Source organism: Euprymna scolopes, chromosome 36, assembly GCF_053919585.1.
Source record: "Euprymna scolopes isolate OS-2025 chromosome 36, ASM5391958v1, whole genome shotgun sequence".
Lineage (NCBI taxonomy): Eukaryota > Metazoa > Mollusca > Cephalopoda > Sepiida > Sepiolidae > Euprymna > Euprymna scolopes.
In genome coordinates this window covers 42,473,172-42,496,449 of record NC_136517.1, presented here as the reverse complement: position 1 = coordinate 42,496,449, position 23,278 = coordinate 42,473,172, and the positions used below count along the sequence as shown (strand labels likewise).

Sequence of the window (23,278 nt, the reverse complement as noted above, 5' to 3'; positions counted from 1 at the left end):
TAATATATATATATAATATATATATACAATATATAGAATATATAGAATATATCAATTACAATATATATACAATATATCTAATGTATACAATATATATAATATATACAATATATACACTATATATAATATATACAATATATATATATATAAAATATATATAATATATACAATATATACATAATATATATAAACTATATATAATATATACAATATATACTAATATATATATAATATATATATATAAAATATATATAATATATACAATATATATATATAATATATATATAAAATATATATAATATATACAATATATATATAATATATATATATAAAATATATATAATATATACAATATATATATATAAAATATATATAATATATACAATATATATATATAATATATATATATAATATATACAATATATATATATAATATATATATATAAAATATATATACAATATATATATAATATAGATATAATTTATATTATATATATATATATATAATTTATATTATATATATAATATATATATAATATAGATATAATTTATATTATATATATAATATATATAATATAGATATAATTTATATTATATATATAATATATATAATATAGATATAATTTATATTATATATATAATATATATATATAATATAGATATAATTTATATTATATATATGATACATATATATATAATATAGATATATATATTATATATAATATAAATTATATATAATATTGATAATATATATATTATATAGATATGATATAATATACATATATATACAATATAGATATGAAATAATATATATACAATATAGATATAATATATATATATATAATATATACAATATAGATATAATATATATATAATATACAATATATATATAATATATACAATATAGATATAATATATATATATAATATATACAATATAGATATAATATATATATATAATATACAATATATATATAATATATATATATATAATATATACAATATAGATATAATATATATAATATATACAATATAGATATAATATATATATATAATATACAATATATATATAATATTTATATAATATATATATATTATATATATAGAATATATATATAATATATATTATTTATATAATATATATAATATATACAATATATATTTATATAATATATATAATATATACAATATATATTTATATAATATATATAATATATACAATATATATTTATATAATATATATAATATATACAATATGTATTTATATAATATATATAATATATACAATATGTATTTATATAATATATATAATATATACAATATGTATTTATATAATATATATAATATATACAATATGTATTTATATAATATATATAATATATACAATATGTATTTATATAATATATATAATATATACAATATGTATTTATATAATATATATAATATATACAATATATGTATATATACAATATATATATATAATATATACAATATATATAATATATACAATATACAATATATACAATATACAATATATATAATATATACAATATATATAATATATACAATATATACAATATATACAATATATACAATATATACAATATATACAATATATATAATATATACAATATATATATGTATAATATATACAATATATATAATATATACAATATATATATAATATATACAATATATATAATATATACAATATATATAATATATACAATATATATATATATATAATATATACAATATGTATAATATATACAATATATATAATATATATAATATATACAATATATATATATATATAATATATACAATATGTATAATATATACAATATATATAATATATACAATATATATATATAATATATATACAATATATATTTATAATATATATAATATATCCAATATATATTTATAATATATACAATATATATATTTATAATATATATAATATATACAATATATATATATAATATATGTAATATATACAATATATATTTATATTATATACAATATATATTTAATTAAAAAATAAAAAAGCTATAGCAAACATCTAAATGACTACTTTAAACACAGTTCCTGATTTCAAAAAAAGAAAAACTAAAAGATTCATCTGCCTTACTTTTAATGCTAGGGTTATTTTTGTGTCTTTTAAATTCAATAAAAATCCTCCTAAATTTGCTGATGAGGAGACCGTGCTTACCAAAAAAACTATATATTATTGTTCTACATAACTTCATGTATACCACAAATAAAAAGCACGGATTTCCAAAACGATCGTACAGATAATTGACTTTGTTGTTGTTCCTTCTTATGAAACTGATTTTTAATTTAATTAAAATTTGATTTTTAAATTAAAAATTTTTTTTTTTTTTAAATTTTTAAATTATAAATCACATTACTTAATATATATATATATATATATATATATATATATATATATATATATATATGTATATGTCTAACCTTGATATAAAAGACCCGAATATAAGACAACAAATATAAGAGATTTTCTCTGGTTCCAAATTAATGTTGTTAATGTACAGGGTTACCCTGTTATAAGTAACCTGGATATAAGAGAGTTGTAGGACCAAATTAGAAGTATCTTATATCAGTTTCTCTCTCTCTCTATTGTGTGTGACCATCTTCTCATTCATATATATATATATATATATACACACACACACACACACTCTAACTGGAAGCAAGGTGTTGCCAAGTGATACAATACGCTTAAACATGATATTTTAATTCATACAGAGTGCACATGTATTATTATAGAATCAGTCCTCTATTGATTATTATATATTATGAGAAATAATTTGCCCGGTGGACTAATTAAAAAAAAATAAGTAAATAAAAAAATACTAATGATAAAGTCATTCATCGCTTGTGTTTGTTTACAATATCACGCCAGTTGATATTCAGGCTTGACGATGAATGCCCTGGAAAAGTCACTTCTGATTAATGTTTAGTTTTAAAATATGAAGAAAAAAAAAAAAACTTGTAAAATGAAATCATCAATAAGAAAAAATTAAAATAAAATGGTGAGGTACACCCGGGCTTGACCAGGAAATCATTCGATCTGTAGTCAAATGCTTTACCACTAAGATATTCCTCCAGATTATAATAAATCTGTTTTTTTAAGAAGAAATGATTTGCTAAGATTGTTTTATCTCCTTTGGCTGGTGTAACATAAAATATTCCCCTACAAAAAATTTTTTTTATCTATAAAGAGAGAAAAGCTATATTTTTAGATCAGATTTTTTTTTCAATACTTAGATTAATTTCTGTACAAAACATATCTAAGAACACTGCCAGATAAAATTAGTTTTGTGTGAAATTTTAAAAAGACTCAGCCGTTTTGGAACCTATTCAGGAGGAACACACACACACACACACACACACAAAGTGACTTTTATATAATAGTAGAGATGTATATGTATATCATTGCTTCACTAATAAAGCTTCTCTTCAATAAAAGACGCAAAGATTTAGTTGACTGGATATTTTCTTAATGTGATTTTGTCTTTTATATTTTCTGGCATGTTTACTTTCACATTTTTTTTTATAAATAAGAAGCTGTGCATTATTATGAGTTGAACGAATGCAGAGAGAGAAAAAAAAAGCAATTTTATACACATGTAAGCAATAACGTTGTTTGTAAAACAATGTTATGTTTTGTTTTTCTTGAAAAAATAAAAGCAATGCATTGTGGGTAAAATAGGAAGTCAGCAATTTTCAAGAATGTTGTTAAAAATAAAAGGCAAATAACTTATTCAAAAATCAAACATCAGGAAACTACAGAGTGACCCACCAAAAAAAAAAAAAAAAAAAAGTCCCCAAATGTAATATTTTGAGAATGGCCAGACAATCTACACAGGAAAAGAAATTTTTGTTTTCTTATTTAAATAAAGAAAATTGCAGAATTTTTAAATAAAAAAATAAATTCATCAAGATTTTGTATTATATAAATTGACACATGAAGGAGAAAGGTTCTCTAAAAATGATCATTCCCAATGAAAAAAAAAAAGTCAATAAGCTAATATGTGCAGTGCAAGCTCATAGTTCAACCTAATTAAAAAAAAAATACAGAAAAATCTTTAGGAGGTACATACCCCTCACAGAACGACAATGTCATATTCCAAAAATCATGTAAATGAATAAAGTAATTTTTTTAAAAAACTAACAATATCAGATTTTAGGAGGAAGCAAGATGATGTGTCTTTATCCACTATAAAGGGAGATAACTCTAATTACCGAGATCAAAATCAATCTTGTAATGGCTTTATTTTATACATGTCAAAAATCATAAAACATTGATTTCCATTCCATATAAACACTACTATTTATTATTATTATTATTATTATTATTATTATTATTATTATTATAGCAGCTCTAATCCTAATGCTGAAACTAGTCGAAAACTTAGTGTTATAAAAATGTATATTTAATTTTTTTTTTCAATACACATACATACATATAGTAAAACACAAGTTGATGAGATGTACATTTCCAAAAGAAAGGACCATTTCCATCGAATTTGAGATCACAAATATTTTCTTTTTTTTTTTTTTTTTTTTTGTATTAAAATAATAAAAAACAAAAAACAGTTTTACATAAACTATTTTAGCCAAAATAAATAAATAAAAACAGAGCATAATTGTAGGGGGAAAATTAATGAATTGTGCATCTACAAATAAGGAATTTGTGTGGAAAAAAAAAAAGGATTTTTCTTTCTACAAAAAAAAAAATAAATAAATAAATAAAATATATATATATATGTATAAAGAAAACTCAACTAATAAGGAAAAATATTCTACAGGAATTCCTTTCTGCTGAAGTGAAAGTGAGAAACTGAATCAAGTTGCAAGAGAGCTCGATTTCACCAAGAAAGGAAAGAGGATTTCTTTACAATCACACCGTCGTTTAAAAACGACGACATCGTTAGAACGAGAGAAGAGAAAAGAAAAACCCATGGCACACAACGTTGAGGATTGGCAGCATTATCAAGCAAGGGCCACATAGTAATGTCACACTTGGAAAAGCGTAATTTGGCTCAAAGAGTTCCTGTACACATGTGCTAATATACATTTATGTTTAAATCGATTAATTTGTAAAGTCTTGATATGCATGTGGGGTTAACTCAGATGGTAGTGAATAACGCCGGAAAGCAACACGTTTTGGTTTTGAATTGATTTTGTTTCTAGCTGATGACATCAGAGTCATATATTTTTTAACCTTTGAAATCACTACTATATATTAGGTACAATATAATAATCAATAAAGAATTGGCTCTATAATAATAAATACAAAATTTTCATGAATTAAAATATCATATTTAAACATATTTTAAGACAGTCTAATTTATAAAATCTCAACTTTTTCTTGGGGTGGGGGGAGACGATAGCTTTCTTCCAACAAAATCGTTATTTGATTCTGATTTGCCAGTTTGTTTTGTAGAACATTGGTCCATGTCCTTAACAACAACAACAAAAATACATTTTTATTTCATTTCTGTCAAAATATAATTTAGTTGCCATGGAAGATTTTTAAAATGGATGCATTTTTCAATAATGACCTAGATGACAACAGTAATAAACCTGTGGCTAAAAAAAAGAGGAAAAGGAAGTCCATATATACTTTTCTCTTGCTTTCCCTTCTATCTTTTTTTGTTTAAGAGAGAAACAGGGATAGTCTGAATTGATTGCATCATCGTATATTTGTCCCATGGGTCAAACACTTGGTGCATCATTCTTGAAGACAGACTCATTGAATTCAAACTTCGATTTTTATAAAAAATTTAAATATTTATTTTCAAACAAAATCAAAGTAAAATACTTATGCCCCAATTGATGTTGGAACTCACAACCTCTTTGGATTTGGATTTTTTGTACTACTGTTCTCATCTTGAGTATCATTTTCACAACGTTTCAGCCGATGTAACCTCCAATCTCCTTCAGGTGCATCTTGCCAAACTCTAGAATATTTCTGTCAAACTTGGGAATTTGGACAGAACTTCTAACAAAACACTTTATTTATTTCACCGGGGTAGCATTCTCTCATTCAGTCGGCCATAACTGGATAGAGGTCTGAAGTAATCTGCAATTGTATTTTTCAATTGCCCATACTGAAAATTGAACCTTTAACTGTCAGGAGTATGTCATTTTTACAATTGATTTTTCCAAATAGTCTAACCACTGTGCCACGGGTCCTCTATCTCGTCATGGCTGACAGAATGAGAGCATGCTACCCCCGTGAAGTAAATAAAGGATTCGGTTTGAAATTCTGTCGAAATTCCCGAGTTCAGCACAAACATTCTTGAAGTCAAAAAGATACACCTAAAGAAAATCAGAGGATACATTGACTGAAACTTTGTGAAAATAACACTCAAGGTGAGAACAGTAGCTAGAAGAATCCAAATAATACCCAATCCTCATCTCAAACATTCAGAAACTCAACCTCTGTTTGTAAGTACGACACACTAACTGACTGCATCATCATAAAACAGAAAAGAAAAAATTTGGTTGCATTTTTGAAAACATTATGTAAGCTTAACTAGAAAATTTAGAAAACCAAATAACAATTTTTTTTAATAAATGATTAAACTCATTTTCTTTTTTTCTTCTGAGACTTTCGTTGTAACAAACAAAAAACAAAAAAACATTCATAGAAAACTTAGTTATTTTTCCCCTCTCTTTCTTCATTTTGTTGATGCTAGAAAGAGAAGTGTGCACATCTGATATTATTGACGTTGTTGGAAATTATCAATGTGAATATAGGTTTTAATACTGTGAAAATTATAAGAGTTGTCTCCCTTGGACTGTGTGAAGGAATAGTTTCTTGCCCCCCCCCCCAGTGATACAAGTGTTTTGAGTAACTTAGAAGAGTTACTTTCCTTTTGTCTGTATATAAAGGAGGGAGTTATTTTTTTTCTCTCTTCATCTCAAAATGTGAATAAAAACAGACCTATCTCTGCTGTGTCTGTGTGTTAAGCAAAAAACATGTTTATGTGTTAATTTTCCTTTTTGTTGACGTCAGTTTGACTTCTAGTGTGAATTTTATTTAAAATAAACAAGGTATATTTTATTTGATTCTTAAATTTAATAATTAACCATCAGATGGTTGGTGTAAAGTCTGAATGGATGTTTAAACACCAAGTCTTCTATGAATATGTTGTTGCTATTACAAAGAAAGAGAAAGAATAATGGTCTTCTAAAGGTGGATATTAACTACAGGTGATAATATCTAAGAATAAGATTATGATTAATTAGTTTTGGTCTGGTTATGGCTGACCGAACGAGAACAATCTGCCGATGTAGACTAATTAAGTTCGGTTTGAGGTTCTGTTTATGCTCTCCAATTTAACAGGTAGATTTCAAAGTTCAAAATATACACCTAAAGAAAGTCAAAATTCACATTGCGTGATATATTGTGAGAAAAATATCAACCAAATAAACAGCCTTTATTTTTAGTATGTCCGCCGATCAAATTTTATTTTAAACTCACTGTTTGTCTACTGACTTTTTTTTTCAATATGTCTCCATTGGTATTGCTTTGCACATTAGCTCAGGTTGATTCCTTACTATTAATTGGTTTGAAATTAAATATGTTGGTTGATTGATCGTTGGATTTTACAGCATGTTAACTATTGTTGGGTCATTTTATGCCAAAATTGTACTTTGTTTCATGACCAATTTGTGGATTAATAATTTCTTTTTTTTTTAAATTGCATTTTCAGCCCAAACAAGGCACAGTGCCATTTTGATGTAGGAGACTACCACCAGGGCCATAAGTTGCAGGAATACTATGTAAGGAGTTGAGCAGCAAAGTGTCTGTTCACATTAAATTTGAACTTCTGCATGTCAGTACAGTTGGGGAAGCAGGAACCCGGAAGCGAATTCCAAAGTCTAGCAGTTCTGGGGAAGAAACTATTAGAGTTTCAAGGGGTTTTGTTACATAGTGAATTTGATCTTCCCAAATCGTCACTCATTGATTACTGGCCAGGCACAATGTTGCTTAACTTTGGTGATCTCATCTGAACCCATGTATTTGTCACTTTTATCACGAGGGTGTGATTGTGCAGAAAAGTTAAAAAAACATAAGATCGGGTGGGTTTATTTTTTCTTGGTGATGGGTGGGAGGGATGGTGTGCAAGAGGTACCTGCTTGCTTTTAAGATTCCAAAGTGTAGGACCGGTTAAGGACCCGGTGAGGTATTTCCCATGAAGGGCAGCGCTGAAGTTGGGCCAAGGTTTCCGCAGAAGGCGACGAAAGATTTGGGATTGCTATAATAAATGGACACAAATAAAAAATAACAGACTGGCTGGAAAGTCCCATGAAGGTTTAAATTTGTACATACAGAAGCCCATCATAGTTAAATGATTTCAAAGAAATAAAAAATTCAATATTTTCAATTCGATATAATTCGATAAATGACCACATAATTTGAAAAGAACACAATACTGAAAAATAGGGTTAGGGTTAAATAATTTAATGATAGCAATCAGAATTGAAACTCCACAAATTAAGAAATTCTTGATGTTGCTTTCTGCATTTCCTATCAAATAATAAATCCTTATAAATTCTAATTTACAATCTTTAACTTTATAATAGTTATTTAGTAGAAATGGTAATTAATAAAAACTGGAGAAAGTGCTTAATACTGTTGTAGAGCAAATATGCGTTTTATTTTTTATTACCATATCTTTCTGTTAAGTTACATTATTGTTTCAGCTACCCGGCCGTTTTTTTTGGCGGTCTGTAGCTTCCTCAGACTTTTACAGAAATGTTCTGTAAAAGTCTGAGGAAGCTACAGACCGCCAAAAAAACGACCGGGTAGCTGAAACAATAATGTAACTTAACAGAAAGATACGGTAATAAAAAATAAAACGTATATATATATATATATATATATATATATATATATATATATATATACACAGAGAGAGAGAGAGAGAGAAGAAACAATGAGAATGGAAAATGAAGTCACAAAAACTATATATTAGTGAATATAGAATGGTTCATTTATTTAATAAAGATATATAAACATTTAGTTGGGGGATAGAGAGGACTCTTTGACTCTTTATACCAAGATATTTCCCCATTATATTACCTATCATCGTCTCTACTCTTCTGATGAGAAGCATTAGGCTTCAAAATACCTTGGTATAAAGAGTTCCCTCTATCCCCCAACTGAATGTTTGTATACCTTTATTAAATAAATGAACCATTCTATATTCACTAATATATAGTTTTTGTGATTTCATTTTCCATTCTTATTGTTTTACTATATAAGCTCCAATGAAATTTGTTGAGCTTTATATTATCCCGATAAGTTTCTTTTCTTATAGAATTGAATTTACTCTATTCTCCTAACTCTCTAAGCTATATATCTATAAAAGTGAATGTGTCTGTGTGTCTGTGTACATTTCCCTATGCAATAACTCTGTCAATTTTCAGTCTACAGACTCGAAATTTGATATACAGGGTACTGAGATTTGGGCCAGAAATTTGGCTGTTAAGGGGTCAAAGTTCAACGATTTGACCTTTGAGAAATCTACCAAACTCATCCAACAATTTTGGGTCTAAACACTTGAAACTTTAGATATAGGTTCTTTGGACATGGATCTAACTTAATAACTTGATTTGAGCCCAAAACAATAACTTTTAAGAGGTCATAATAGGGGTCAAAGTTAAAATAAAATTGACCGCTTTTTTTTGTTTTTTTTTGTTTTTGCTCAACATCAACCTCCAAACACCCGGACAATGCCGGGCTGAAATGCTAGTGTATATATTAATATATATATATATATATATATATATAGTTTGCTTGAATCATTGTTAATAATATATAGATGATTCATAGAAGGTTAATAATGTGGAAATATACTAGATTATGTTATAAGAAGGAAAACTGAAGAGACCATTTTTTTGTATACAATTAAATCTTACTTGCTTTTCATGTTTTTTCTTTTCAATAATTAGAATTATATGTGTGATGTCAGAATTTCACAATATGTCGTAGATATAATCTCTCTATTAAGCGTTTCTCTTTCATTATCTTACTTGTGCATATAAAATATATATGCACAATGCAGATAGTAGTTGGAGATAAAAAATAGAAACATTTCATGAACGGGTTATATCTGAAAAGGATTCTGAAATAACTTTCAATTTAAATTTTTCATCTTTTGAACAACTTGTATTTGTCAATAAAATGTTGAAAATATCGATTTTACTTTTTAAAAAAAATTCTATTTTTAAGCAATAAACTTTCTTTGCATATTAATCATGATTTAAAAATAATTTAGAACAAAGAGTTTTAAAATTTATATGATTAATGGGAATAATTTAGTATTTTTAAGTTCATTTTTATTCAGTTCATGTATGAGCTTCCCCCACCCCCTAAAAAAAATAGACGCTTGGGAAAAAAAAAGAAAAAAAGCTAGTCAAAAATTATACACCATAGAAAAAAAAAAATTAAATATATCTACTTAAAAAAAAATAGCTGTGTAAAAAGTAACCGCCTATAAAAACTAAATGATTAAGTATCCTGATTGAAAAAAAAAAAATAGAATAGATGAACCGAAAATATCCCCTTTGAAAAAATAGATGGCCAAAATTAAGTCTCCAGGAAAAAAAAAGCTGGGTAAAATGTACCTCCCCTTTAAAAACTAGATGGCCAAAAAGTATCCCCGATGAAAAAAAATAGATGTCCAAAAAAATATATCACCTTTGTAAAAATAGATAGTCAAAAAATACCCCTCCCCCGGAGAAAAAAAAGAAAAAGAAAAAAAAGCTGGTTAAAAAGTACCATTCTGGAAAAAATAAATCACCAAAAAATACATTCTAAAAAACAAAAATAACTAAGCAAAATGGGTAAAACTGCACGTCAGTAGCCTGAACTTAATGCAATGAAAATTTGTGTTGAAATAATCGTCATTTCTTTATTGTATGACGAATCCATTGTTTTTTTTTTTGTTTTTTCTATTAATTATTTCAGCATATGTATACGGTTTAAGCATGTTCTTAGAATTACAAACGTAATAATATTAAAAATGGTTCCTCATTTACTAATGTTTAAAAAAGATACAAATAAATAAACAAAAATAACAAAATAAAACAATATTTATCACCTATACATAATTTTTCATTGCGTTACGCTCAGGATGCTACATTGCAATTTTGCCGGAAAAAAATAGCTGGCCCAAAAAGTCTTGATTCACAAAATATTTAAAATCACCATGATGACGTGAGCAAAATGTAAGGGAGATAATCGGCTAATCTTATTCATAAAAAAATATTCGTTGAAGTTTGCACATATGAAATAAATTTGAAAAATGAATTAAAAAAAAATAAAAAAAAGGTGATAAGATCGATAAATATAATGAATTTATGAAAAGCAAATGAAAATTTAATGTTACATAAAACTAGTTACAAACAATGACCTTTAAAACATCAAATCTGGATCGTATGCTCGAACCGAAAATTTGCAATGAACACAATGTAAGGGAGATAATTAGGATAAAATCATATGATTGCAATGAACTTACTACAAGATCTTCTGCGTTTCTCAAATTTCAGTGTGTTCGCCTTTCTGGTGAGTGTCTTGCGTGCATGGACCATATTTTTAATCACAACAGGCTTGTCAGCATCAATCTGAGATTCGGCAGCAAGATCTTCAAAGAAGCCTGAATGTAGAAATGAATAAGGACGTTAATATTTTTTTCACAAAATAAATGTGAAACTAAATTTAAATCAATTATGAAAAAATTGATTTAGAAAAAAAAAATTGAATTATTCTGAAAATAAAATCAAATCGATTTTTGAACTTTTCAAAAATAATAAGTAAAGTTATGTGACTCACGTTTCAACATGCCTACATTCACGATCATTCCTTCTCGAACATTGTCTTCTACGTTGGTTGTCTCAGCCGTAACTGCTTCATCGAGTAAGTGTAATGACTTCTCGGCTTTCCGTAATCGTCTTTCAGCATCAATTCTGGCCATGATTTCTTCCTGGAAAAGAAAACAAATCTTTGTCACACACACATACATACTTCAATCATTTCAAATATTTACTTGGCAAATGGGAGCAAATGCTGAGAGGTCAATATTAGCTTTTTCAGTGAATTATCTCCTACCACAATTTCTGGGATATTCTCTTTGCATTTGGAACTTAGCTTTCAACTATTTGGATTACAATTTCTAGTGGACTATCAAATGTGTATATAGACATCTGACTATTCAATATTTTCATTTTATTTTATTTTTTTGATTGTACGACTCTTTTCAACTTTTCTTCATCAAGCCAGGATTTTCTTTGGAATATCCTTTTAATCTATGCTTTTCTGCATTCTATTAACTTTATTAACTTTCATACAAATCTGATATTTTTTCATCATTTTTAGTTTTCAATTCATGTGCTAACCAGAAAAATTTATAGCTAGCCTATGAATATCATTTTGCTATTAGGATACGAGCAATTATTGAAACTCCATGGAATAAAAAACATTTTCAAGTCTAATTTGTATTCCTTGCTGAAAATTTTAATTTACAGAGTTTAAAGTGTGTGTGTCACTACTGATGCCAGAGCATAAGGATGTGGGTTTTGTGGAGGTCATATAATGTACCTATTTACTATGCCTCCCCACAGGACAGAGTTAGACACCAGGGTCGTTTTTTAACGTGGAGAAAAGGTACAAAAATAAAAATTGTCTCAGTCGTGAAGGATTTCTCCTCCACCGAAAGAGAACAAGAAATAGAAGTGCAGCATCTGAAGAACAGATGGTATTTATTTGCTCCCCCACCGAGCAAATTAGGCACAAGGCCGATTTTTAATGTGAGGAGTGAAGGGAGGGGGAAGAGGAAAAGGGGACCAGCTCCCGAGAGGTGGGAAATGGGAGCTGGTTAAAGGTCAGGCATGTGGGGTTGCCCCCACATCTGGTCTTTGCTAGTCATAGCTAGTCATAGCTTGCAGTATCTGCCGGAACAGATGGTATTTATTTGCTCCCCCACCGAGCAAATTAGGCACAAGGCCGATTTTTAATGTGAGGAGTGAAGGGGAAATGGGGACCAACTCCCCGGGGAGTAGGGGAGTTGGATAGTGACAATTGGTATGAAGGGTTGCCCCTACATTGACCAAGGTCTTATATGTGAGGTTGCCCACACATATGGTCTTTGCTTGCAGTATCTGCCGGAACAGATGGTATTTATTTGCTCCCCCACTGAGCAAATTAGGCACAAGGCCGATTTTTAATGTGAGGAGTGAAGGGAGGGGGAAGGGAAAAAGGGGACCAGCTCTTGAGAGGTGGGAAATGGGAGCTGGTTAAAGGTCAGGTATGTGGGGTTGCCCCCACATCTGGTCTTTGCTAGTCATAGCTAGTCCTAGCTAGTCATAGCTTGTAGTATCTGCCGGAACAGATACTACACTTTGATCTTGACCAAAAGGCCAAGTCAAGGTCATATAATGTAGTATTCAGTATATGATATCCATGTTTTGCTGCTTTTTACAAAACTTGTTAAAAGTTTCAATGCTTTTGTTCATCCTTTTTTATTGCTGGTGTCGGTATTTTTGTCTGCTAATAGTGTACACATTTCCTTTAAAAAAAAAAAAAAAAAGATACATATATATATATATATATTTTTTTTTTTTTTTTTTCATGATTACTAGACCACCACCTTTATCAGCTGAAGACATGATGGTGTTCTTGTCATTCATTTTAAGGTATCTATGTATCTTCTTAGTAGTATAATATCATTGGGCTAAGTAGTTATTGGAATATTACTTCCTTTATTCTCATATATGTAAATTTTTCTTCTTTTTTGTGTTGATTTTTTAAACGATAGTTAAATACAGTATCTCCAACCTTGGAGAAATGGAAAATATTTTTCCCCAAAATGTAATCAAATAAACAAATATTATCTATTTATTATTATTTTACTTATAAAATAGTAATCTACAAAAACGTATTTCACTGTACTACAGCTTGTCAGTGTAGCTTGACTGTTTTAGGATTTGAACCTCAGACCGTATGTGCTATCATTGAGTGCATTAACCGTTTTGCAACAAGGTCCTAGATGACTTTACGTGTTATTTTTATCGTTTTTAAACTTATATCGGTTTTTTGTTGATTTTTTTAAAATAATATATATTTATATATGTAGACTACTTTTTGTTCCTATATTGAACAGGTGTCCCAGTTGTCTATGTAGTTTTATTTCAGTTTTTTTTAAATCTGAAATATTTTTTTTATATTATGATTTGATTTTTTTTATTTTTTTTATGATATTAATAGAATATGTTTTGCAGGTTTCCTCAACTCTTTAGTACAAGTCACTCTATAAATATATACAAATTGCTTATTTTAGTTGAATTTTAAATTAGGTTGCATTCACTGGATTGAGAATTACTATTCTGGGTTACACTATCAAAACAGTCTGAAATATGTGATTTTTTTTACCATTTAGAAATGTCTCAGTTATTTCTTGTTTTTGATGATATTGTTGTGTTAAAGCTTACAGCAATGCACAAAGTGTTTGAGAGACAGAGTTATAGATATTTATATACATCCTTAAAAATAGGGGTGGGGTAAGCAAAATTGTATGTAAGGGAGTTAATTAACGTCAACAAAAACGAAATAACTGAGAAATAAAAACAATATATATATATATATATTAAAAAATATTGTTATAATCCCCTGACTGGCAGTAATTATTGCTTCCTACACTGATGAGAAGTTCAAAGCACAGGTTAGGTGTATATATATATATATATATATATATATATATATATATATATATATATATATATATACACACACACACACACACTCTTAGAAATTTAATTTTTTTGTATATTGTGATTCATATTAAACCTCCTTTTTTCTATATATTTAAAAAGAAAATACAACTTTGTTATATGTGGGTCGTGGAATTGCATTCACTTAGCAGAAGATCTAGCTAATTTGCATATTCTTGTAAACACTCATTCTAATAAATTCCCTACTAGAGTTTTAGCAGGGGAAAATCGATACAAAAGCATGAAAATTAAAATAATGAAATTCACTAGATGAAGGTTGAAAGATGGTATTAAAAATATGCATGTGTAATGTAATAGCTATTGGTTCATGTTTTAATTGCCTTGCAGCAAACATGTTTTTTATAGCTCAGGCATTAACATCAAAAGAAAAAGTAAATTGTAAGCTAAACGTTTTTGAAAAAAAAAAACTGCTTAAGTGGTGATTCTTTACTAAAAAGAAAACAATGACTAACAACTTCCTTTCTCTTACATTATCTAAGATTCAAGTTGAAAACTATTACGTTATCCACATCGGTTTCATATTCAAAAATTATCATTATCCCGGACAACATGAGGTAACCTTAATTTTTTTTTTTTTTTTTTACAGAAAAATAAAATAATTCTTACCCTAAGTTCAGCCTCTGTGAGTTCTTTCTGAGCGGTCAAGTCCTAGAAGAAAGAATAAACAAGAGTTTCATGAAATCAAAAGTTGAATTGCAGTCAAAGCAGATCATTATATAACTCTGAGATATTAAAAATCCGAAGCTGTGATTGGTCAAACGAGATCACATGTTACATAAGAGAGAAAGACTTTTCAATTTTGCAATGGAAAAAATTACACAAAAAGCAAACAGTTGGGTGAGGATGTTTTTCTGCCCTTGAGCACCTGATAAAAAAAGGAAAAAACAGTGTAAATAAATATATGATACAACTGACCGGCCAAAATTTTGTTGAAAAATTGATTTAATAGATTAATATTATCTTTCAGAATTTTTTGAAATGGGGGTTGATCATTTGCATTATTCAGAATACTATTCTCATCTTGGTTATTTTCACAATGCTTTGGCCAATGTAATCGACTTTCTTCAAGTGTATATTCTCGAACTTGAGATGTGAATCCTTTATTTAATACACAAGGAGAGATTGCACTAATTCTGTCAGCAATTAAACTGATAGTTAAAGATAAAAAGCCTTACTGCAATCGTAGCTTGCAAGGTGTGAGCTTGGTCGATGAAATATTCTTTCTCCGTTTTTAACTGGTTCGTTCGGTCCTCATTTTCAGCCAGTCTGAAAAGACATTTTTTTTTTAATCAAGAAAAAAAAAACAATCAAGAAAAAACGCATACAATTTTAGTGAATAAATATTTTCATTACTTACACTATACTTAACCTTTTTGGCTGAGATCAAAATGTAGTATCTGTTCTTATACTACACTTCATTTTTTTTTTTCTGTCCTCAATTAGTGAAGAAAAAATCTTTCTAAACCGTGATCATTTTTATTTTTGTCCCAATTCAAAGTACCCTTTTGGAGGAGCTGGATTTTCTCTACATTAAAAACCAATCTTGTGTCTACCGTCCTTGTGGGAAGGCAAATAATTAAAGATATCGTAAACTTTGGAATTTAATCTTTAAAAAAAAATTACCTTTGATTTTTTTTTTGGTTCCCTGACAAAGAAGGGATTGGTCCTAGTAATTCACTCCTGTTTGTCCATTCATACTTTTCTGAAACACGCCTTGGATTTTTAAAAATTTTTGCACAAACATTAGTCATGGTGAAAGTAAATTTTTGCCAGAATGGATTTTTTCGGATAACTCTGGTTGCTCCACCCTAGGGGTCATTATAGGGATAAAATCGCCCCCAAATTGTTTGTCCATTCGTTTGTTCACACTTTTCTCAATAACCACTCATTGAATTTTTTAAGTTTTTCACAAACATTATTCATGGTGAAATTAAAAATTTTCACCTGCATGCTCGGCTTGTTTCTCAAATATTTTTATCGTTATGATATTTTTTTCTAATGCATTTTTTTTTTTTTTATTAATTTTTTCCCCTTTCATTGGCCATTTTCTATTTATGCTGGATAAAGGAGAATAACATTTAATTACTTTTTTATTTTTTCATATCAATTGATAAATGTTTGTCCACTAATGTGCATATAATACATTAACAAGACAAATGGAAAAACAAATTAAACACAGAAAGAAATCATACAAAACGACAGAGTTACCAGTTTTCCTCGGATCAATAACATCTTTTTTTGAAGACATTTGTGGATTCGAATGAAACTGGTAAATTTCCTATTTCTGATGATTTCTTCCTGTGTTTAATTTATTTTTCTTTCATCTTTTTCATATATCTTGTCTCATTTCAGGATATATATATATATATATTAGTGTGGGGACGATTAATCAGAATTCGAGAAAATTGGAACTTTTGGGGGTATCAGAATCGGTATCAGAATCAGAAAAATTTGTGCCTATTTTCCGATTCCAAAAACGATTCTTTTAATATTTTTTAAACTTAATTTTCTATTGCTTGCACTAATGATAAATTTTTGTTTTTAAACTATAAGTAAAACTAAACCCTATAGATCATAATAACATCGAACTAAGATGTAATTTTTTTATTTGCATAAAATAAACAAAAGAAAATTTGAAACTTTGCAAAATTTCACCTCTAGAAGAATGCAGTTTATCGAAAAAATTGTTAAAAATTAAAGAAATATTTTGTCAAGAAAAATGATATCAAACATTATTGCTAATTAATTCAAAAGTAGAATATAAAAAGTGTTTTTTAATCTTTAATTTATTTATTTTATGGGTTTATGTTTTTGTCCAGTTGGGTTTTGTCTGGTAGATTTTTGTCTGCTCCCTCACTCAGAATTGATAAATATGACAAGGAATGGACAAAAGGTGTGAAAAAGACCATCTGGAGCCAGATCAGTTTCACTTCTCATGTATCCAAAGTTGAGTTGGAAGGAAATATAAGGCAATAAAAACCCAGACTACAAAAAGTATTTTCAGGTAATTAACATCTTTGATACCTTTGACAATTTAGTTTTCCCATTTCCCAATCACTGACACTATGCATGAAAGATTATGAAAATTTGCCAACGTAAACATGTAAGTGTATTTAAAAAAAAACAAAAAAAAAAAACACTATTTCAAAAGATATTAAAAATGTGTTTCATGATTTGAAAATTGATTACTAACATTTTTTATTCATTTTTGTTTAATATTTATTTTAATGTAATGGAAACGTTTGAATTTTCTTCTTTGTAAAAGTCAAATATATTCTTTTACTAGGTAGAAGAGTAACTTATCTTGCCTTTGGTAGCATTTATCAGACGGGTTTCTACCAGTATATTGTCTTATTTTTGATTTCTGAGCCATTATAGAGACTTCAAAGTTGCATGTTGCCCATTTTTTCTTTTGCTTCTATTCTCAGAGTTTTAATCTAGCCGTGTTTTTACCAAATCATTTTTTTTAAATAGGATTTTAAAAGTTAAATTCATTTTTATGAATCAAATTGTTATAAAACTATAAATATTGGCTGTTATGGTGAAGTTGATCTAATCTCTATTCATAAAATGATTGGATGTAAAAAGCTTATAAGCATTCAATCTTTTAATACATAAGGATTTACTAAGAATCAAAGTTCTTAGTAAAGTCTGAAGCTAGTTTAAACACATTTCTGTAATTTAATGCAACCTTAAAATACTTGATGCATTTATGCTTAGAATAGTGTTGCAATATTGTGTCTCTTATTTTCAAAATGAATGTTAAAATTGAATTATCCTCAATGTATTCCATTCATCGATAAATGAACAAATAATATTTTGAGGAGATTGATCATGGCACCTTCAAATAAGTGACAAAAATAGACCTTTTATTTATCATACAATTCATAATTCATTGTTTAAATGTACACATAAAAACTAGAAAGATTTTTAACAACAACAAATCAAAATATTATTAACTGGTGTTTATTATTTTCAGACGCAAATTATATCAAGCAGATCCAGTGTTAAGCAGCAAAGTATACTTTGGAAACTTTTTAAGATTTCTGATTAGCAAAATAAATCAATATGCCAACTGTGTAATAAACATGGAACATGAACTGGAATATATACATTGAGAGCATTGCCAAGGCTGCTGCAAAGAAGGTGGGCTCTCTCTACCATGCCAGAAAATTACTTATGCCTGAAAGTATTCTATACCTCTATAAGACCACCATTCTTTGTCTCATTTGGGCTGGTGCATCTGCTGCTTGTCTCACTCCTGGACAGGGTTCAAAAGAGAGTCGCCAACCTGATAGGTCCTGAACTGTCATCTAGGCTTCAGCCTCTGTCCGATCAACGAAATGTAGCATCCCTCTGCCTGTTGTACAAATACTCTAATGGTGAATGCTCTGACGAACTGCAAGCACTTGTACCTCCTCGACATTACTACCCCCAACAAGCAACTAAGTCCCACCCCTTCACAGTAGAGATCTCTAGCTGTAAGAAATCCTTTTACCCTCGAATAGTTTCTTCCCCAGAACTGCAAGTCTTTGGAACTCCCTTCCGGGATTCTGCTTTCCCAACTGTACTGATAAACAGAAGTTCAAGTGTAATGTGAACAAACATCTTTCTACTCCTCTCCCTTCATAATGCCTCAACAAATTATGTCCCCAATAGTAGCCCTTTGCTTCAAAGTGGTACTTGCCTTGTTTGGGGTGAAAATTGAATTTTAAAAAAAAAAAAAAAATTTTAAATAAGCAAATAATTAGAGGAATACATGCTGCTTCTTTTACCACCACAAACATGTTGAAACATTTATACGTAGCATCACACAGAAGTTCAGAAAGAAAAAGAAGAAAAAACGAAAGAAGAGATGAAAAGGACACAGCCTATCGATGTTTCAACTATGAAATGAATCAAAATTGTCAGCAGCTCCTTTAAGCAATAAACCTTACACATCATCGCTCAAAATAAAACTTGGGATATAAATGATAGCAAAGCTCAAAGGATCCATAAATATATTGGTGAAATGATTGCAATTGACTTGCAAATTTTTCCTGTTGTAGAAGACTTTGATTTTATAAGACTATTGAAGCATATTTGTCCAAATTATACACTTTCTTTCTAGAGAGTATATAAAAGAAACTATTGTGCAGTAAGGTTAGAAATAAGATACGGGAGGAAATTAACACTGCTACTTATTTATCTCTTATCAATGTTGGCTGGTCTGTTGGTACAGCGAACTTACATTTGTATAAGTGTGATATTTCATTGGATCAATGAAAACTTTGAACAAAAAGTGCAGTTTTAAGAATTACTCCATTTAAAGCATCTCACACTGCGGCAAATATTAATGAAGCTATCAAAAACAAAGTGGAAGAATTTGACATTTCTTATAAAATCCATGTTCTTATATGAGATAATGCAGCTAATATGGCAGCAGCAACCATACAAACCAATTATGCAGCTTTACCATGTTTTCTACACACGTTACAGTTGGCGCTTAATGATGCCATTTTTACAGAGATTTGTGAAGGTCATGATATCTATTTGTAAAGAAATAGTTGGGCACTTCAATCATTCACCTGCAGCTTTTGCAAAGTACTAGGAATACCAGAAAAAATTTAACTTGCCCAACCATAGATTTATTCAGAATGAATATATACAATGGAACAGTCAATATGCTATGCTATCAAGAGTATTTGAACAAAAGAATGCTCTTATTTCATATTGCAGTGAACATGTAAAACCATGTCCTTTGGAATCCAACTAATGCAAGATGTTAGAAAAAATATTAAAAATACTGAAACAATTCAGTGAATGTACAAATGTAATTTCTAATAGAAAAGCAACTGCCTCCTATATTATAACACAAATAAAAGTTATTCATCATTTTTTTAAAAGAGAAGAAAGAGGACTACCATGGGTTGGATTCAACACTTTCAGCATGAAAAACTTCTTTTAATGCTAGATTTAATAACTATTTACAGGATAAAAATCTTATTTTAGTAACATAACTCAATCCCAGATTCAAGTCTGGTTTCCTTGAAAATAACTACAGTGGCCTGCCTCGTGACAAGTCTATTACAGAATGGTTAGCACAAGATATCTATGCTATAACCAAAGAAAAAATAGACACTTCTCCCAATGTATCATAAGTTATGGAGACCGACTTTTCTACTGTATCTGTGGAGAAAAGTGATGATGATAATGACTTTAATGTTAGTTTTGAAAAGTGCTTCACTGAATTTAAGAAAAAAAAAAGACAAAGGAAAACTGGAGAAAATGTTAATGTTTTTACATTATAATTTAAGAATTTTAGGACTTAAATATGATTAACAACGAGGTACTTAACTAAATTATTCTCTTCATTTGTTATTAACCAATTTCTTTTTTTTTTTTAATTAAAAAAGAATATTTTTATTTCAAAGGCTTTTGTATTCATTTTCTATTAAATGTAATATTTTCCTACAAAAATGTTCTCACATGAATATTTCTAAATAAAAAAATACTTATGTTTTTGTAAACTCATTTATATAAATGTTTTGCAATTGCATCATTTTTATTTTATTTTTTATTTACAAAACATTGTTCCTGTTGTGTTAGTATTTGCTAGTGATGATAATTTGATTGAATGATTGAATGTTTTATTTATTTCCATTTTAATATACATGCATGTCTGTTTAATACGGTTCATTTTCTTCCTTTGCCATAATGTAACTTTTACAGATAATTTATTTTAATTGTCTGTGTGATTTTTGGCAATACTACCAAAAAAAAAAAAAAAGTAAGTATGAGGATCGAACCCGAACTGTTGAGGCAAAGTTGTAAATTAAAATGTAAAAAAAAAAAAAACGTGCGATGTTAACCATTGCCTCACCGCGAGATGCTAACAGAAATACGTTTGAATTTATTTAATTACTTGGATTTGGCAGGTGCCCGTTTTAATGAGTTAACGAGGTCAAGTTTGACTGCGGGATAGTATTTACTGCTGAACGCTTTTTTTCCCCCCCAAGATGTTATAGGAAAAAGACTAACCCACATGTGGCAAGCGACAAATGTTGAATATTTATCTTCCCGAAATCGAGCAAATTAAATAGACAGGCGAGCTTTGTTGTTAACTGTGAGATATTACGATTTATGTGATATAAAAAGTTTTAAAAAGTTGTGAAGCGAGCGACTGCTTCTCTGAAAAAAAAGCCTTTTGTAGACATAGAGAAAAAGCGAACACACATACATACACTTTCGCTTTTATATTTATAGATGAATTTGTCATCATCACTTGTTCTTAACCAAAACATGATTGATAAAAAAAAATGGCAGTTAACATTGTTTTGTAGGGGGGGGGGCTTTCAAATTTCATTTTTTTTTATTGATGAATCACAGTAAATCTTTTAGAGTTCAAAGAGTTTGAGGTGTTCAAGTATTTTTCTCATCTACTTTCCAAATATCAGAGAGTTCACAGTTTAATATTAAAAAATTTCAAACAAATGGGCAAGTTTTATTTTATTTTCCTGGAGCCACTTTGACCTCACTTTGTCTGATCACTGTATCCTCTGAAATAGTTAATGTTTTATTATATCTAAAAGTTAAAAATATACATGAATATCTCACAAGAATTTATCAAAGTCTTGGATAAAATACATAAAGGGAAAACATTTACAAGTTTGTCAAATTAAAAAAGAAATTGTATTTACATTTAACCCCCCCCCCCTCTCCAATGAAATCCTACTTTTTGGAATGATATTTGTGAACCCATTAAAAACAAAATTATTTCAGAATTTAAAATGGAGGGTTAGTAGCATATATAAATTTAGGGCAATTATTGAAAATAGCTAGTTTTTTTAACAGTCTTTTTAAAAAGGGGCTACCCCTTCCCCCCAAATTATATTAAAAAATATATATTTTAAAATGTTAAGGGTTCTTTAAGACCAAATAAAATCGATTTTTATAAGTTATGAACACACTTCATATTACTGATCTCATGTTGAGTGTTCCTATTTTCTTGCCTCCCCTAGAGGGTAAAGTTAGACACAAGGTCGTTTTTTAATGTGGGGAAAATCCGGGTCCAAAAAAAAAAAAAAAAAAAAAAGAGCACTCTAGGTCGGAACAAAAATTGCCTCAGTCTAGAAGGATTTCTCCTTCGTTGAACGAGGAGAGAATAGGTGAAGTTAGGCATCAGAACAGATACTACACTTTGTTAATGTTTCAGTCGATGTAACTTCCGACTGAAATTCTGTGCAGATTCTAGAGTTCAACAGAAAATTTCCCAAGTTCAAGAGCACAAAACAGAATAATTAATATATTAATAATTTTGTTTTTTTTAAATAGGGGAGGGATGAGGGGTTGGGGGGGTCTCTTTTTAAAACGATATCTTCTGCAAAAACTGTACAAAAATTTATTTTCAATCGATATTTATTCAATAATTGTCCTTTTTTCCATAGCTGCCCAAAATAGCCCTT

General features: G+C 28.3%; 1 protein-coding gene and 1 long non-coding RNA gene across 7 annotated transcripts in view; one reads left to right on the top strand and one right to left on the bottom strand.

The window, feature by feature from the left end:
- LOC145260430 (uncharacterized) overlaps nucleotides 1-21,366 on the top strand; it is a 183,416-nt gene extending 162,050 nt beyond the window's left edge. The window contains exons 2-3 of the long non-coding RNA XR_013864292.1: nucleotides 17,654-17,838; nucleotides 18,814-21,366. This is a non-coding gene — a long non-coding RNA (uncharacterized LOC145260430). The remainder of the gene's footprint in view (nucleotides 1-17,653; nucleotides 17,839-18,813) is intronic.
- Nucleotides 1-23,278, bottom strand: part of LOC145260427 (pleckstrin homology domain-containing family D member 1-like) — a 354,121-nt gene that overhangs the window by 61,679 nt on the left and 269,164 nt on the right. For 4 of the 6 annotated variants that reach the window (XM_080118429.1, XM_080118424.1, XM_080118428.1 and 1 more), the window contains exons 10-13: nucleotides 16,010-16,100; nucleotides 15,441-15,482; nucleotides 11,881-12,031; nucleotides 11,567-11,704 (exon numbers count right to left, since the gene is read on the bottom strand). In XM_080118429.1, the coding sequence (XP_079974555.1) occupies nucleotides 11,567-11,704; nucleotides 11,881-12,031; nucleotides 15,441-15,482; nucleotides 16,010-16,100 (422 nt within the window). Of the gene's footprint in view, nucleotides 1-8,176; nucleotides 8,300-11,566; nucleotides 11,705-11,880; nucleotides 12,032-15,440; nucleotides 15,483-16,009; nucleotides 16,101-23,278 lie in introns of all 6 variants that reach the window. The other 2 variants (XM_080118427.1, XM_080118426.1) reach the window with 1 other exon arrangement.